At 42.8% G+C, this 17,905-nt stretch overlaps 1 protein-coding gene across 1 annotated transcript; it reads right to left on the reverse strand.

Annotated features, from left to right (window-relative positions):
* Positions 1-375: 375 nt before the first annotated feature.
* On the reverse strand, positions 376-17,665 carry NBR1 (NBR1 autophagy cargo receptor). Its single transcript, XM_057414185.1, has 21 exons — positions 17,553-17,665; positions 15,562-15,624; positions 14,294-14,312; positions 13,887-13,909; positions 13,160-13,375; positions 12,552-12,626; positions 11,227-11,444; positions 9,988-10,152; positions 9,305-9,511; positions 8,489-8,648; positions 7,702-7,989; positions 7,123-7,275; positions 6,613-6,688; positions 6,210-6,320; positions 5,544-5,732; positions 5,291-5,425; positions 4,675-5,032; positions 4,305-4,396; positions 3,675-3,753; positions 2,993-3,098; positions 376-2,635 (listed from the first exon to the last, which is right to left on the reverse strand). Exons 1-21 carry the CDS (start codon positions 17,652-17,654, stop codon positions 2,459-2,461), a joined length of 3,012 nt encoding a protein of 1,003 aa, XP_057270168.1. The 5' UTR covers positions 17,655-17,665; the 3' UTR covers positions 376-2,458.
* Positions 17,666-17,905: the final 240 nt, after the last annotated feature.

Consider the following 17,905-nt stretch of genomic DNA (forward strand, 5'->3'; position numbering starts at 1 on the left):
ACCCCCAAGTCCTTCGCCTCAGGGCTGCCCCATCCACTCGCCCCATAGCTGTGCTTGTGTTTGTCCCAAGCCAGGGGCAGGACCCTGCTGAACTTGATGTGGTTCATTCCTTCCGGTCACAGCTGTGTCTTCCCTTACCGTCTTCTCCCACCAAGCCTCCCATTTCCCCTCCGTGCCCATATACCTGCTGATTAAGAAGCTGCTCCATCACTGAGCCAGCCAGGGCACAGGCTTCTGAGCACTCTGGCCAGCATCCCTACCCACAGGCCAAGAGGTCTGGTGTAAGGGCAGAGGAGAAGGGGCTCTGTCCCGGCTCCCCCTCACCATGGTTGACATTGAAGGCACTCACCCCAAATAAGATACAGAGGTCACATCTGCACTATAGAATATATTATAAATTATACCATGCATCCATTAACAAAATATACAAAGCCAACAGAGAGATCTCTATCTTAAGCCTGAGCATTCATTGTCTAAACCCTACTAAAAATTAACATATGGAAAAACAGCATTTCACACTTCATATTTCACACTTCACTCTGCCATGAAATGCTCCTCCCCAAATGCTGTAGTGCTTCATTCATTTACAGAACACTTCAACAGGCCAAGTATGAAGGTACACACATAAAGAGCACACGTCCTGCTGGGCACGCCAGATCAAAGCAGATAATCACTCCATGCTCCAAAACATCATCAGCTACTGCTCTTCCTCCACATCCTTCCTCCTCCTCATTCTTGAGTAGGCAGCAAACAGTATGCATAAGTGCAGGTGAGAAAAACACCAGTAGTTCCAAGTTACAGAATGATCTTTACCTGGTCCCAGCAGACAGTTGTACTGGTGTACAGAGATGGGAAACACTGCAAAATAGTTCTACTGTATTTCAAAATAAACATTTAAGAGTATCTCCCCCACAATCTATAAAAATAGGTTTAAAACAAAAATGGTATGATACATTTTATTTTCTTCACTTATTTTAATCATCTCTTATGTCTAAGGGTATTATGTCTTTTAAAAACTTACTACTACTGATCACCTGGCCAGCCACAATCCTGATCGTGCTTCAGCTACAGTGTGACACAACAAGAACATCTTGATTGGAAGTAGCAGTAATATAAAGTAGTTTAGGATCAATGTTTTTTTTCTGCAGCAAGGAAAAGTCTGCTTGAAAGCAAGAACGTAGCCAGCACTGCTGTCACCTCCAGAGGGACCAGACTGAGGAGTTACCTCCAGGTACACCACTGCACAGCAGTGTATACTGCTGGTCTCCTGTGCTGCTTCAGAATCAAACCTCTCAACACATTTAGAAGAGGTCCAAATTAAATACGGGCATTTAAACCAAAATCTTGTGAGCACAACGGATCCTACAGACACATCTGTGGAAACACAGGAGCACCTAGAACCACCACAGGATACCACACCCATAAAACTGCTTCGGTTAATGCCTTGTTCCAACTGAAACACAAGTCACGCAGTCCCTGCCTCAAGCACTCTTCCCGTTCCTAAACGTCACCAGAATTTGTACTCCAGTTCAGCTCTGGGTTTCTACACTTTCCTCAATTCTTCTATGCGGTATTAAACATGAGAGGTTTGCATTACCCTGAAAGAAAGACTTAACATTTCTACAACAAGCCTGTAAAAGATTCTTCCAAAGGCCTTTCCTTCCCTCACATTCTACTTTAACAAAACATTTTATGTAAGCTATATTTTCCCCTAAGAGATATGCTTTGTGCTATCAGTACTAGAGCTGGTTCTATTGCTGCTGGTAAATTCACTCTCCTGCTTCATGCTGCTACATTCTGGTATTCTTAGTTTAAGAGTGATTCCACTTTCAGACTTTTCAGAAGTTGTTTGATGCTTTAAGATGGCTTTTGTGTCTGAGCAACCTTGTTCTCTAGAAATCATTTGTAAGGTTTAAGTCTGTCACATTACTATCATGCACTGGACAAATCAATTACTACATCATATCAGAAGGAACAACTTGCTAGTTGTGGGCATCTCTTGTAAATTAGGCAAGACTACTTTGTACAGCAGCGTTTTACATTGGTTGCTAGTCCAAAGCTTGTTAAAAGTCAACAAAACAAGTTTCCAGCTGCCTAAACGAAAAACATCTTACATGTGATAAGAGGGGAAGTTCTCATCCAGGTGGAAGTTTAAGGAATTCTACAGGGTTCCCTGATAGAAGGATTTGGTATGAAATTAGAGACTTACAAAGCTACTCATGAGGTCTAACTGTGAGGTCCAAATCAAAGGTGAAATTCTGGTCTCCAATTCTTAAGATGCTGTGACAAGCACTGTTTGACATTTCCATGAGAAAAACAAAAAGTCAAAAGCTCAAAGAAAAGCCAAAGTTGTAGTCACAGCTCCAAAGAGAACACAGCTGAGGCACAGCCTGCTACTGCTGGGGTGTTCTGGGAGAGTTTATCCAATGAAGAAGACTCTTCCCTCCACCAGGAAGGTTCAGCACCTACCACTGTACCAGTCACTGTTTCCAAGCTGAAGCAATTCAGTTACCACTTGAACCATGTTATTGTTATGTTTCTTCAGCAGTCGGAGGTTTAACTGCCTGTCACAGAACCCCATCTCACACAGACTGGAAAGAAGAGTGGCAGTTTGCTCTTCTGTAGCTGCAGAGTGCTGGAAACAAAAGGCAGATAAGCTATACAAAGAGTTTTTCCCATTTGAAGCATTATTCTGGAATATAATTAAAGCACAGAGATCCTTTTGTCCACAATTAAGCTGTTGATATTCACTGTTTACTTGCAAAAAGGTGAATTACTACTCTTCCATGAGGCTGCAAGAGACATGTCCCCATAGTATGGATTTCCCTGCCTCCTCATGAAGCAGCATATTTCAAAAGGATGCCACTGAGCTGAACATTCTACTGTTGCATGAAGTCCTATATACAATCTCAATACATGTATGAAACATACACCTATAAGTTTAAGGTTGGCATTCTATGAAACTCCCCTAGCATACAGGAAAGATATTTACCTGTTCTATAGTGGGTGGTCCAGCAAACAATGCTTTGTAGGCAGAAGCAGCAACCGACAAAGCACCTTTAACAAGTTCTCCTGCAATGCTGCTTCCTTGAGGGTATCTGCAGAGAAAGAAATCAGCCATTACTTCAGGGTCAATAAAGTATGTGTTTCATGTGAAATGCAAGGCTCTTCCCCGTTGATGTGCCAATGGAGACTTAGTTCTTGGGGAGAGAAAAATCCTATGATCCAGAGGAATTACTGCTGTCTGGGGACTAACCTATATGACACATCCGTTCAGGTCAGAGTAGCTTCAAGTTACTTAATATGCCGCTCAGTGTTTTCTCTTACTCTTCCAGTGTCAGTATCTTCAGGTGCCTAACGGAGGTGACTTATAAAAATCTCCATTTTAAGAATCCCAAGATAGTCAACAAAAAATCCAGACTTCTAGAACAGTTCAGTCTGACCTCTTCATACGCTTCTACCTGCCACCTCTACATCCTTTACCCTCGTGTCTAAGTAGACACCAAGATCTTACGCCAATACAGTATTCTGCAATTCAGCATAAGCTTCCTTAAAGAAGTGAGGCCTTTCTGGAAAACACTAAGTGAAACCAGTATTTTTAACTAGGTGCCTAATTTAGCAAATTTAACAGTTCTTAGTTTAGAACAGTATGCGTGAAGTCACAGCTTCATTACCTTGGGTATTCAGAGCACTTCCGTTTACTAGCTAGAAATCCAGAAGATCCTGGTCCATGACTGTCTTCACCACTGGGTTCTGGAAGAGGAAGAAGCAAGTATCATTATCAACATGTCCAGTAAGTGTGAAGCCGAAGAGACACAATATGCAGATAAATGGAAAGGAGTGGTATTCAATCCAAAATTAACACTTTCTACATTTAGTTTTCCAGATTCTAACTGAATTCTCACTGCAGTCAAAACAAGCAAAAGTTTCAGAAGTCACTTGGCTGTTAAGTCGTGGGTGTTTACTTCAACATGAGACAAACCTGAGCTCTCAGTGACTGTAACAGCAGCTTAAATATACAGCTCATTAGTTCCAGAGCAAGCTAATTTTCCAGGTATCTACAAAACACTTCCAAGTCCCATCCTACCATTTCTTTCCATTTCTTCACTGAGCCACAAACCCAATTCTTTCTTTATTCAAATCTTCTACATAGTAAATTTTCAGCAGCCAGAGGAAAAAAACAAACCTCAATCATTACTTGGTAGATTTTGCTCTCAAAAATAACAAGGTACCCAATGCAATACTTGGCATAAGGAATAGGTGATAACAATAGGATGCATCCTTCATAAAAGCACTGTCAGTACCTTCTCTTATTTGATTATGAGTGGAGGAGAGATTCTCTGAAGCTGGTAGGTTTAGTTCTTGGAAGATATGATCCTGAGGAGATGCAAGATTCCTGAGAACATAAGGCAAAAAAAACACCCTGCTTTTACTACTTTCATTCTACATGTAGACAGGCAGATAAGTCAAGATCAACAGACGAAAGAAGTTTCCCATGCCTCTTGCACCCCCCTCAGCAGTGAGTACAGGCTATGTAAAAAGATGCAGGATTTATCTCCAGTGCGAGATAAAAATGTTTGTTACAACTATTTCTGTTTGGACACTCAAGCACAACACCTGCAGACTCTACAGCAACATTAATGTAACCATTTTGTTCCTGTCTGAGAAGCATACCTTTGTGTCTGGGTTGAGGTGTCTGCAGCCTCTGGGGTTAACGGTTCGGCGGCCAGTGTTTGTGAGGTTGTCAACATATCAGTGACACTGTGGACCTTTGTCTGGCTTCCCCCTTCTGGGTTCTCTGCTCCTGTTTCAGGTTCTCCTGTCTTCTCCAAACTGGGCTGGGAAAGAGCTGAACTGTACATAGACTCCCCTAAAGGACGGCTGGTGTCAAAGCACTCAGGGAGAATAATGATATAATCCTCTGATGAAGCAGAGGAGCCCTGACTTTGAACATCATCCTTATCTTCAACATCATTGGAATTGCCAGTATCACTACAGGGACCTGCTCTCTCATCAGGTAGTGGTAGGTCCCCTAACAGAGGAAAAAAAAAAGATAAAGAAGGAAAGTAGAATATTAACAAGTGTCTGTTTTGTATGGCTAGCACAAGGTCAGTATTGTCTTGGAAATTTCACTGATTTTTTTAAGCAGCAGTTAAACCAGCTGCTTGTACCAAGTACTGACACCCATTTCCTGATGTCCTAGAACAGCATCAGATGGTTTTAGATCTCATTCTCTTTTGTTTAGCCCTTTTTACAGCTTTATCTTGAAAATCAAACCTGTTTTACTTACCACAGTCATTTTCCGTTATTGCCTCCGACTGATGAATCTTTGCTTCCTTTTTGAAAGTGGAATTAGCTTTGATCCCAGAAGATTCTTCATTTATTGTACTACAACTGAAGGTGTCTTGCAGAGTTTGTGAAGAGTCTAATAAAACAAGCAAGAAAAGCAAAGCAGTATCACCACCTGCAGAGCAGAGCCATTTGCAGCCAATAGCTGACTGCACAACAGTAAAGCCACAGAAGGCAGCAGAGACAGAACTTACTCTGGAGAACTTTCTTCTTTTGGGGGGGCTTATGGTCAGGTGCAGCATCCAGGGTTAGGGAACGAATGACAGTTTCACACACAAACTGAGTCCCACTCATGTCTTCCTCCCCTTCCTCCTGATTCAATGGATGTTCAGCTTTTGCTTTCACCAGACAAGTACCTGCAGGAAAGCAGGCTTCCCTCACTCCTTCCACAGGGAAACAAGAAGTTATTCTAATACCACTTCAAGGAAATGTTAAGTGCAAGGAGGATTTTTTAGGCTCAGCAAGGCTAACACTGACCCTGTGTTAGTGCTTTTCAGAAACTGAAAGATTTTGGAATTCAGTTCGAGTTGAATGTGACAGTGATTGGGAAGCATGGGGGCTACACCCAGCATGTTTGAGTATAACCTACTCTATACAGGGCAAACTACTCATTCTCCCAACAATTCTAGTGGTTAAACAAGTGAAGGGAAACATTTGTATTTCTGAATTCTGCATGTATTATGCTCCAACTTCTACAATCAGAGAACAGCATCAGACCACATGTTTATAAGGCAAACAACTGCTTTGGTTTTCCACAGAAGACAGGAGTTGGAGCTCCCTTTAGACACTGTCTGCTGACTGCACACAAGTGACAATATCCTCCTCCCCTCACGCCCAAGCTCCCCGTGACTCCTGCTTACCAGGCACTGGTTTAAATCCACTCCCCTCGTTCTCCTCCTCTATCTGACCTAAACCAGGCTTCTCCACCAAGGGGCTATCATGTGGCAAAGGGGACATGCAGGGAGTCATGTCTGAAAAACAAAAGTAGCAAAGAGAGTAGGAACCTTCCTTCCTCCAGGTGGCAACCTTACAAGAAGCGATCTTCTCCCAAGACAGAAGAAACTCAGTTATCTTACACAAGATCAGTTAGTGAAGTTAATCACTAACTTTGCAGTACACCAGCACTAGGTGAGCAAAGAAAACAGCCTTCAAGTTCTGGACTCTTACGGTCTTGGGACTGTGAAGCTGAAAATAAGCCAAGACTGAAAACTACAAAGCATAAACTGTCTGTGCTAGATAGCACACAGACTATGAGAACCTTACCAACAGGAGTATTGTGTGGCACTCGCTCCAACTCCTGCACAATGTTAATGTCCAACAGCTCAAAGGATAACAAGTCCTATGAAAAGAAACACCAGAGTTCTCATCAGCAAACCCCGAATGAAATCCTACACTGTACTTCCCAGCACCAAATCCCATTAACTTACAAAGAACTCACTTTGTTACTCAGCATGATCTCCAGACAGAGGCAGTTTTCCCACAACATCCACATCACAGAATGTGGCAAGCAACCGAAGGGAGCAAGAGGCCCCTCCCTTGTCAGGGGCCAGAGAAAGACCCCACTGACACTTAAGTCTGTCCCTTCCACACAGTGACAGTCCCAAATACCAAGCTAAGAAAGTAGCTCTGCAATAGCAAACGCAATATACACTTCCTGAAAATACAGTGGCTCTTTCAGATTTCAGAAGGCTTTTGTTCTTACAGACATTTATATACCTAGAGATTAAGCCAAAGGTGCTTTGCTTTATCTCTATGCGTATTTAAGCACTTTACCTGCGCAGTGAGGAGGTCAACAGATGGGATATAAAATTCTCTCTCACTTGGGAGATTTTTGACCTTTAAAGGAATAGTTGGCAGAGGTATTTCAACCTGCTCCATGATATCACCCATTACTTGAGCACCTGCTTCTGTCTTAAAGGAAACATCCTGCAAAAGGAAAAAACAGTGATGTCCCAGAAGCACCTCATGCAGCAGATAAAGCAAGTTACATGAAACATAAAGCCTGAATTTTGTGTGTAAGAACACAAGTAACTTGAAAGATATTTTAATCAACATTTTAGAGCCAAGAGAACAACATCTAACATAAAGAGAATTCTGCAGTGTTTCAGTTCAGTCAAAGGACTGGACAAGTATCTGCAACAGACTGATAACTAATCACATGCCTGTCAAAAAGAACTTTACACAGAAGTTCTGCTTCTTTTCTATTAAAGATACAAGTTAGAAGCAAACAGCTAAAAGAATTCCATGGAAATCAATATAGCTAGGAACACTATGCCACTGCACTAAACAAGACATGTTGCTCCTTCTCCTAGGCAATCCAGAACCACCTCAAACACCTGATGAGCTACTTGCCTTTTTGGTGCTGGTAGCTTTAGCTTTCTGGCAGGAGTCAGGATCCTTTCCATTGCTTTCTAGCAATTCAGCAGCTGGGGAAGGATCCACAACAATACTGCACCAGATCCTGGGCCCAAACTGTTCTCCTCTGTGTGACAATCTCCAGTGAGAAGTGTAAGTTCCTTCTATATTAGGAGCTACGAACTCAACTGAAACAGTTCCTACTTGTCCTGAGGGAAGGGATGGCACCAACACGTCTTTCTTTTCAGAAGATGCCAAAGTCAGGTTTCCCCACATCAGCTTCAACTGAAACATACAATAGGAAAAGCAAAAGTTAACTTCACAAACTTCTCTACATACTGAGCAGGAAGGAGCATTCAAAGTTTCTCTTCTGAAAGACCTTGCAGATACCAGCATGGAGAAGAGAGGCTGCTAGTAAACATTCTCACATTAGTCACTATCACCACAAAGTAAGATTATAGCCCTATTTTTCAACATGAATGCCCTCACTCACAGAAGAAAGGCTTTTTGAAGTCAGAAAAGCAACGCATGTTGTAAACAAGGCTGAAGTGTAACATAACAGCACTGGAAGGCATGTTCAGGGATGTTAATTGCTTTCCTCCTGTAGTCTGCAGTTGTAAAGAGTACCCAGACAGCTTTTCATCTCACAATTTCTACCTTGTGAGTTAAGAAGCCTAATGAAATCCTAAACAGGCTCTGACAGAGAATTCAAATTCCTAATGCATGCAAATACTACCTTCAAGAACTATTTTAGTGTTGAGAAGTAATAGCAAAAGCAGGATACCTTTGTGTCTGAGCTCCATTCCACACTGCCAGTATTCTTCATTCGCCAGTGTTTGATAAACTTTGTTCCTGGTTTCAAGCGAGTCCCATCTGGCAAATTCTCATCCACAAATACTGCACTTAGTGTTGGGACAACTGCTTGGAAGGGTTGAACAGGACTCCTGGGATTGGGGGAAGAAACAAACAGAAAATACACCAAAAACCCACCCAAATTGAGAAAGCCATTCAGCTATTCACTGGCTAAGAACAGAGGAGGCCATTTAGCTCAACTCCTCCTGCTATCTCTAGAAGTGTTGTCAATTCTGACATTGCAGCTACTGTTTTCAGCTGAAGTCTAAACACAGTTTTACAGCTGTACATTCCTAAAACTAAAGGGGATAGGAAACGTAAAAGCTGCTCATGAGCCCCAGCCTAAGACCACAGAACAAGAAACTAAGAGTACTGCACATGAGCACACACCATGTACTTTAATCCAAAGACGATACAGCAGGAAGATAGACTGACAGTAACATTCCTTTACACCATATGCACATGCCTGGGATATATGTATTCCCAGGCACTCCCTTTGCTCCTTGGTCTGTATCAATATGTATGTTTCTGGGAATAACCACCAGTTGGGCTTTTAATTCTCCTACTCTCCTCCCAGGTAAAACCAGTAAGAACACTTCACCTTGCCAATTCCACCGAGACAAAATTCTCACAGGGTCCACTGACAAATAACACTTTCACATAAGCTCCTGCTGTTACTTTAAATTGGTCTCATCACAAAAGCTCAGGCAGCACAACTAAGAAATGCTCAGCTAACAACATCTCTTACAGGAAGGTGTTGGGTTGGAGACTCTCAGATTTCAGAGTAGGTGAGCCACTCGTTTCCAGTACATGGACAGAGTTCCACAGATGAATCTTCCTATGCAATTTGAGCTGCTTTTTCAGCTCTCGGACCTCTGCTTTTCGCTGTTTCTTCTCTGCTCGTAATCTTTGCTTTTCTGCCTTCAGAAATCTTTTGTCCATCTGTTTCTGGAGCCTGCAGAGAGAATAAGCCACGTTGTTACAATACATTAAGCTGATTAGAATTCAGCTCTAGCCAACACAGCTTTAGTCTCCAAGGGAACACTTCAGGAAATGCCTCATACTTCTAGACTGGATACCAGATGATTTTAAAAGAACATCTTCATAGTTGCTTGTGAAGATATTTTGAATGGCTTCAGTGAAAGAACAAATTTGAAGGCAGATTAGAGTATGCTCAAAGAAAAAGCAAGCTCTCAGAGTTTGCTGCCCACCTATGACAACACTCTGTCTTTTCTACTTCGTTATTAAAAATGCTGTAAGATTCATGACTTAGGCCACTTGTAAGTCTACAGCTATTTTCTGCTACTCACAATGAAGTCCAAGTACAATTTCCGTTTCTCATTATCGCTAAATCTACACTAAAAGCTGAACACCAACCGCACTTTGATATCAGGATAAACCTGTCAGGTATTGAGAGGTGCCACCATTTACCTAACTTGCTCCAGAGTAGTAGGCAGGCGAGGGGAGAACTCTGCAAGGCTGTAATTCTCAGCCACACATAGCACAGGTCTTCGCAGCTTCAGCAAGACATGATTAGGATCATGTGCATATGTTCCTGCTTCACACTGTTCACAGATATTGTAGGCTGGGCAAAGGCTGCAAAGCAGAAGATGCAGAAGGTTACCAAGAAGCAAAGAATTAATGCAGAGAAAAAGACACTGAAGGATAATTAAGCCTTAAATTTCTGCAGAGCAACAATTCTGTAACATGCTACCATTGGAAGCAGTGCCTGAGGGAAACAGAAGCTGGTTTTCTCACTTATACATCAATATTTGGAGCCATCTGGAATACATAGATCTCTCTTCCTGGCAAAACTGCAACATAGCTCCCACTTCCTTCTTCAATACACATTGAAAAAAAAATAGAAATCAATGTTTCCTTTAGCACAAGTGATTAACAATTGTTGCTATGAAGGATAAAACATTCTACTGAAATTCAATGTCAGAAACAGCATCATATTTCTGAAAAGAGAGAATAAGTCAACCGAAGCATTCAGGGATGCAAAGCAGATTGGTCCTGCAGGACTGGTAAAAAACAGACTGGCATTTCCTGCCACCAAGGAAAACAAACATCCAAAGAAAACCTCCTACTGGCATTCCATTCACTGCTGCTGCCTAGTCCTAAAGTGCTGACCTCTACAGCAACTGCCTCATTCAAATAAAACCCTCACTTCTGACACCTCACTTAAGACACTTGTCAGAACCTATTTCATGGTATTAAACTGACAACAGTGAGATCATTAACGAGAGACATGACCTGCCTTAGCTTCACTGAGTGACGGAACTAGCAGACTATTGTACAGTGGTGGATCCAAGTTTTGCCCTTTTTTGTTTGCTTTTCTGTTTAGTTAACTGAACAGAACATTTTCCTTACCATCACTGCATGTTATATGCAAAAAAGGTAATGAGTGTTTGAGAATATAGCACGTGTTATTAAAGTTCTCTCATTGTTTTAAAGATCACATTTTCTCAAAACAGTATTAATCTTGTTCTTATGCAGATAAGGTCTAGTCACAACAGAGCACATAAGCTCTTTGAGACACATATTACACAATATGAGATGTACAGCATGCTGCAGCTTAGAAAGCTAGAGATCTACAACAGCAAGGCAGCTTCTCGGTCTCACTCCCATGTCAGGTTTCCCACACTCCCATCTCTCATCATATTCTACCTGCACTGGTAACGAACTCCGACGATCCGGGCCTGGCAGTTGCAGCAGGAGATGAGCCAGTCACACTGATTGCCATCCTCTGACTGGCTCTCTGACACTGGGGGTTCTGCTGTAATAGTGCTCTCTGGAAAGTCTGGAAGCTGATTCTGCTGAGCAAGCTTCTCATACAGCTTCTGCTCCAGCTTCTCAACAGTTTCCTTAACGACTTGTTCCCTAAACTGGAAACCAAGTAGTCAGGAATAAAACCCACCTACGCAGCTTCAAAAGTTAGATTACACTGTCCCAAGTCTTCCAATACATAAATCATAAAGCAGCTCATAATCCACTTCCCATCCCCCCAGCACATTCCAGATGAAATTAAACAAGCATCACATTCCTCAAAGGGGATCTGGGTTTTAGAAAATACCAGCTCAGGGCTTTTAACGAGAAAAATTCAGAAATCCTATACTGCTGCTGACAACATTCAGGTTCTTCCATAGCTTCACACAAAGGGAAAGAAACCAACTGCTGAGGCATTAACCCCAACAAACCCCTCTGGAGTCACTAGCATTAGGCCTGGTCCACCAGGGATGTTTTAAATACAGCCACTAAGTCCCCCATCTTTTGTTTGTATGAAAAGGTGGCAAAGGAAGGGAGACTGAGAAAAAAGCTTAAATAAAAATGCACATACTATTGTATACTGCACCTTTTAGTTTCAAGAACTCACTGGCTAATTTATTCTAAGCATTCACACCTAACTGTCTCTCAGTTATGATTATTGGCCGTTCAAAACAAGTTAACACCCACAACTTATTAACCTATAGGGTATATTCAATGGTCTCCTCAAAGTATTTTCTTAAACTGAACAATCAAGAAAAGCAAGGTCATCAAAAGCTCTACTCCAAGTTTAGGAACTAAGTATCATCCTCCTGAAACTGGTCAAACCAGAGCATCCAACAGCAACACTGTATTTCATGCTCTCTCATCACAAGTGAGGCTCCTATAGCTACCAGGAGCACAACAAGGATTCTATCATGGGAGCTACTTTTAAACCTGCACTCAAACCCATCAAGTGCATAAACCAAACAATCCACTCTGCACAAGAAGTGGCACATAAACTCTTTTTAAGGTAACAGCTACACTGTACAGCCATATAGACATTTCCCTTCCATTTATCACAAAAGCAAAAGGATTAAATGCCTAAATGCCCTTTAAGATTCCTAGTCACAAGTGCTGAGAGCAAGTGTGATCAGATGAATAGAGTCTGCCATCACAGGGATCTTTTCTACCCACAGCCTCTTATGTATTCCTTTAAGAATACTAAATTCATGAGAAAATACACTTACTGTTTCCAGGTAGCTAGTAAACCATTCTGGAGGTTTTTCATTTGTTCTTCCTGTTCTACTGTGATTTAAATTTCGCTGGGGAAAGAAAACCCACAAAAATAATTCACCAACCTCAAGCATACAAAGCTGCAAAACCCCTCACCCCAGCAAGTTGAACACTTGGGAACAGCTCTTACGTGGCTTTAGAAAAAAAAAGAGATCTCAAGTTATTTGGAAAACAGTGGGAAAGCAACACAACAACCCCCTGACATTCTCCTGAGAGATTTCTGCATTGTTAGCATTTAAGTGTAATTCTGCATCAATGCCAAAGAAACCAAGTCAAGCAGAAGTTACCAGATGGCAATCAGGCTTCAGGAGACCAATTGCTTTGTTTATCAAAACACTTACGAATGGTCAACATGAAAGCAGCTGTATTTCTAAATGCAGCATCAAAATATCTTGAAGACACTCACTTTCCCAAGCTACAATGGGTGCAGCTAGCTGAAAATGAAGACCAGCTTCCAATCTCAGATTTCATGCATGGGTAAAGATGACAATCAGCCTATAAAGTGACTTACACTTATGAGTTCTTTGTTGTAATGCATACATAATTCAGCTCTGCCTCCTACCTGAGCTGCCAGCTCTTCATTTTTTAAGTCTTCCTCTAACCCCTGACCCAGCACAGAATAGTGCAAAGGAAGGTTCTTCTCATCTTTAAGGGGTGCCAACTTTTCTGTTCCAGTTTTCCCATGTGGTTGCAGAGAACAAGAATATGAAGCTCCTCTCAGAGAAGAGTTTTCTTCATACACATTCATCTGAAGCTGATTTCCTTGTTTAACTGCAATCTAAATAAACAGTATAGAAAAATCACCATATTTACTGCACTTACAACCAACACAGAAAATCCTGTAAAATACAGCACCACACTACACTGAAGAGGTTGGTGAAAGACTGACACCCAAACCAAAGGAAAATCCAGTGAAATGCCAAGGCCCAGTCAGCTATGTTTGATATTCTGTTCTGCTTTTCTTAAAGGCTACCAATATGCTTATTAAAAAGTTGATTATAAGCAAAAGGAGGAAAATGCAGACATTACTGCAGGAATTTTTCACTCTACAATAAAGCTGCTCAGATGAGAGATAAACAACAGACATTCTACCCTGGAGCTTACAGCAAGCTGTAATTTATGCTTATTTTGAAATTATTAGCAGATTTGAGGAAAGAGCTGAAAGCATTAACACAGCACAGCTGACATGTAAAGGAAAGTGATTCGTCTCTGTAAAATTAACCAATTCCAATTGCAGAAGGATGAATATGTTGGAAACCAAAATCCAAAGAGTCAAAGAGAGCATTTACCTTCAGAGCTTCCTCGTATTCCTCTAAAGAAAAAAAAAAAAGGAAAGAAATGTGAGTTTTCCCTGTCTCAAGCAGCATAGAAGCTTAGCACACAGTATTTTGGGACCCCTACATTAAGGAGCACCTCCCATACCTTGCGTAAACCCTTTTACTAGTGCTAGTGGAAGCTGTACATACAGCAACAAGCAAACATATTCTAACAGCCAAGAGATTTTACATTCCATTAATTCAGTCATTTCCAATTTGGTCCTACGGATTGAAACCTCCTTCCCTCAGGAAGGATTTGATGCCCAAGCATACACATAACCTAGAAATCAAAGAGGAAGCCTTCTCAACTGCTTCTCCAGAAACATCAACAACAGCTGGGGTCTGGGTACCAATTTCACTCCAGTAAAGTAGCAGCTCACCTTTGCTGTTCACAGAGACCTGCAAAGAGAAATAACAGTAATAGACATGAATGTATTTCTACAATTCTCTGAACATTAACATGCTTTCTGAACAAATGTACCCACTCCTTCAGGTATTTGTTACTGCTGCCACCTTTAACCATTCCTCAACGTTGTGGTGCTCTGGAGCAGAGCATGTTCTTCATTAGATCTGTGCACTAAGAAAGGGTTCTGCACCTACTAGCAGCCAGAATAAGCATGATCTCACCTACTGGCAGTAAGCTGGCACTGGTACTGCTATACAAGTAACAGAGAGGGGGGACCCAGTTACTTTTAATGCCCAGCTGTAAAGTGTTTCATGATTTAGATACAAGCCCAACCCATCATCTACAGGTGCTCATTTATCCATTCTGCACACAGAAGTTACTAATACAAGAAGCTATTTAATCACTACAGCATTGTATGATTCACCCTATTGGTATTTTAAAAACACTTTTAACAGATGCATCTATATCCTTATAGAGATACAGGCTGGAAAACAAGGGGACCACCTTTCCCTGAAGTGTTTCTGGAAGCATCTTAACATTTCCCCTTTGGGGAAAAAGAAATAAAAACACAGATCCCATCTCTGCAATTTAGCAGAGCTGCAAACCAAGCAATGGAACACAGAGTTTACAACAGTTACATTCTGTTCCAGAGCTACATTCTTCTTTAGATAACCAGAAAGAATATGAAAGGGTGAGGTTATGCCAAGCAGGAAGTTACTCAACAGAGACAACCAGAAGTAACCAATTTGTTTTCTGAGTCAGTAATCTGCTTGGAGATTACAGTATTTGCATAAAACAAGCAGAGGATTTGAGTACACCAGATCACCGAGCTGAACATATGCTCATGACGGGGGACCTACATTTTTCAGAGGCAAGAACAGACTGAAAAGACAGGGCTTTCTCATGGCTGTAAGCATCGTTACCACCACTTTATTCACGTCAAATGACAAAGAACAATTCCCCAACAGAAGCATTTCTCCTCAGAGCACCCAGAATCACTGGCTGTTTCTATGGATGGATGGGATGGAAAAAAGAAAGGCAGCAGCTTCTAAAAAAGCATTTTAAATAAGTATGCTACATTATGAGTGAAGCCACAAAGCTAACAGCTATTTTCTTATCAAAGGGGCAAAAAAACCCCCACCTCCGATGCATAAGATACATTCCTGAAGAACCCACTACAAATTATCAAGAGGCAGGAAGGTTCATGCCACTGCTGGGATGGTGGAGTGGAAGGTATTTTACCTCATCATTATCCTCATCAATGTATTTGATCTGAATGTTGTCCAGGTCAAATGAAACTTTAACCTGTAAGGAAAAAGGAGGACAAAACCACAGTGAGACACAAAGAGATACGACTACAGGTGTTTTCAGTTAACCATGATTAAGGCTTTAACCCTCCAGACCTCCCTTCAGTTTCTCCATCAAAATAAACACTGTCCTACAAAACCCATTCTGGAGCTGAACAACTCCTCCCAAGGCCTCCAACATTGACTAACTCCTATAATGAAAAGAAAAAGCTCTATTTCTTCCATGCTTCCCCCTTGCCAGTTAATGTTTACCCCCGGGACACGCTCAGGGTTAGGAGCTCAAGCATGCCAAAGGCACCTAAAGCCAGCAATCACCACATCCCAACTCTGACATTCCAAAGCACCAAGAGGGCAGCTCATAGAGGCGATCAGTCTCAAATGAGCCATAAACAAAGGCACTTTTCACCCCCCACCCCATGTCGAATAACAGCCTTGGTGGCTCACGTACATTTGGGTATCATTTACCTACCAAGTTGGACTTTTCTCCATGGAAACTCTCTCTGAAAGCCTGATATATTTGAGACATGCTCTGCTAGCCTGGGCCTCACATAAGAACACCATCAGCCTTAGAAGGCAGCAGATAGTTGAGACCTACATAGCACTTCAAGGCCATAGCTATGTACATTCTGCAATGAACGTGCTACACACGGGTTCTTCCAGTGGTACAGCCCAAATTAATTTGGGAGTGCAGCAAGAGAAACAACTCAAGTTGTCAAGAAGAAATCATGGTCTGCATCTACACTGGCTAGTACCATAGACTGTTCCCTTGAAACTTAAAGTAAAACCAGAGATTGGGTTATCCCTTAGGAACAACAGGCATTCACTAATGTACTAAAACACAGGCAACAGTTTAGCAGATTCTATCTTGAAACAGTAATTCACACAGCAAAGTGCAGACACCCCCTGGTACCACCTTGGCTCCACAACAAACATCACTGTCAGGGAACACCACACCTTGCACAAACACACCCTCAATCTTAAGAGCAACGCTTTGCTTACAGAGCAATCAGCAAGCAGGGTTCCGACCAGCTCAGCCATTCCTGCAGGGTCTATTTGCCAGCACTTCAGTGTTTAAGCCTGACCTACCACCTCTTCCAGACGAGTGAAATACAGCGAGTGAAGACGATGGGGCTCAAGGTTTGAATGAGTAATTCACAATGCAAGAACCACCTACAAGGTACACTGGAACATATTAGCTACATGCCAAGAACTGAAAGAGAGAAAACAAAACACTGCCAAGATCTCTTAAGATGTAACTTTTCAAACTCTGCAGCTTCATTATAACCAAAGGAATCCTTATTACATCCTTATTATAAAGGAATCACAACCTCAGCCAATACAGGCCTTTTCACTAACACTACAAAGGAAACCAAACAGGACCTCTTCAAGATACCAAATACATGACACACAGACCTCCATAAGCAACTGTCTACACACACATGACCCAGTAACAGTTATTTCCAGATTAGCACACACGAGGCACCAGGAAGCAAGAAACCAAAAACCTGGCAGTGTCTCGGTACCCAGAGAGCAAAGATAACCCTCCGGAAACTGTTCTGTAAGTACCAGAAGGGTGTTATTTCACCAGATCTACTTCCATGAGGAAAAGAACGGGAGTAAGAAGACCAAATACAGGGGTACAATGCCAAGAATCCGTAACTGTGGAGAAGAGCACAGAGCTCGCAGGGAAAAAACAAGTGACCCGTAAAGAGCTTTACGCAAAAAAAAAGGCTTCAAAACACTCCCAAGTACGCAATAAATACAAAAGTTAACGTGAACGCCAAGAGCAAAACTGAGGCCGCAGCACAAAAAGCACCAGCCTGTGGAACGGGGAACATGGCCCCGGCAGCCGAGAGCGAAGGCGCTGGGACCCCGAAGCGGCGCGAACACCCGCAGCTCGCACGGCCGCGGCCCCGGGGCGCTCACCATGGCCTCCACGTCGGCCCACGTCGTGAGCGCCGGATCCGACACGAGGAAGCTGCGGGTGTCGCCGCGGCAGGTGACGCGGAGCTCCACCGGCGGCTCCATGCCGCGCTCCCCGAGTGGCGGAAAGGGCGCGAAATGCGCCGCTGTGGGGCGGCTCCTGAGGCGGGTGGCGGAGCGGCTCCGGGGAGCGGCGGGGCTTTGCTCGTGGCTCGGCAGGGGCCCCCTGGGCTGCACCGGCGGGGCCCGCCTCTCCCTGCGGCCGAGGGACGGTGCGGGCCGGGAGACCGGAGCGAGGCGAGCAAAGTGCTGGGCCGCTTCGCTTGGGCCTGCTGAGAGCCCTCTGCGAGGGACCC

This window comes from Pezoporus wallicus, unplaced genomic scaffold, assembly GCF_028554395.1.
Source record: "Pezoporus wallicus isolate ANWC-B61680 ecotype Strahan unplaced genomic scaffold, APGP_CSIRO_Pwel_v1 contig_13150, whole genome shotgun sequence".
Taxonomy (NCBI): domain Eukaryota; kingdom Metazoa; phylum Chordata; class Aves; order Psittaciformes; family Psittacidae; genus Pezoporus; species Pezoporus wallicus.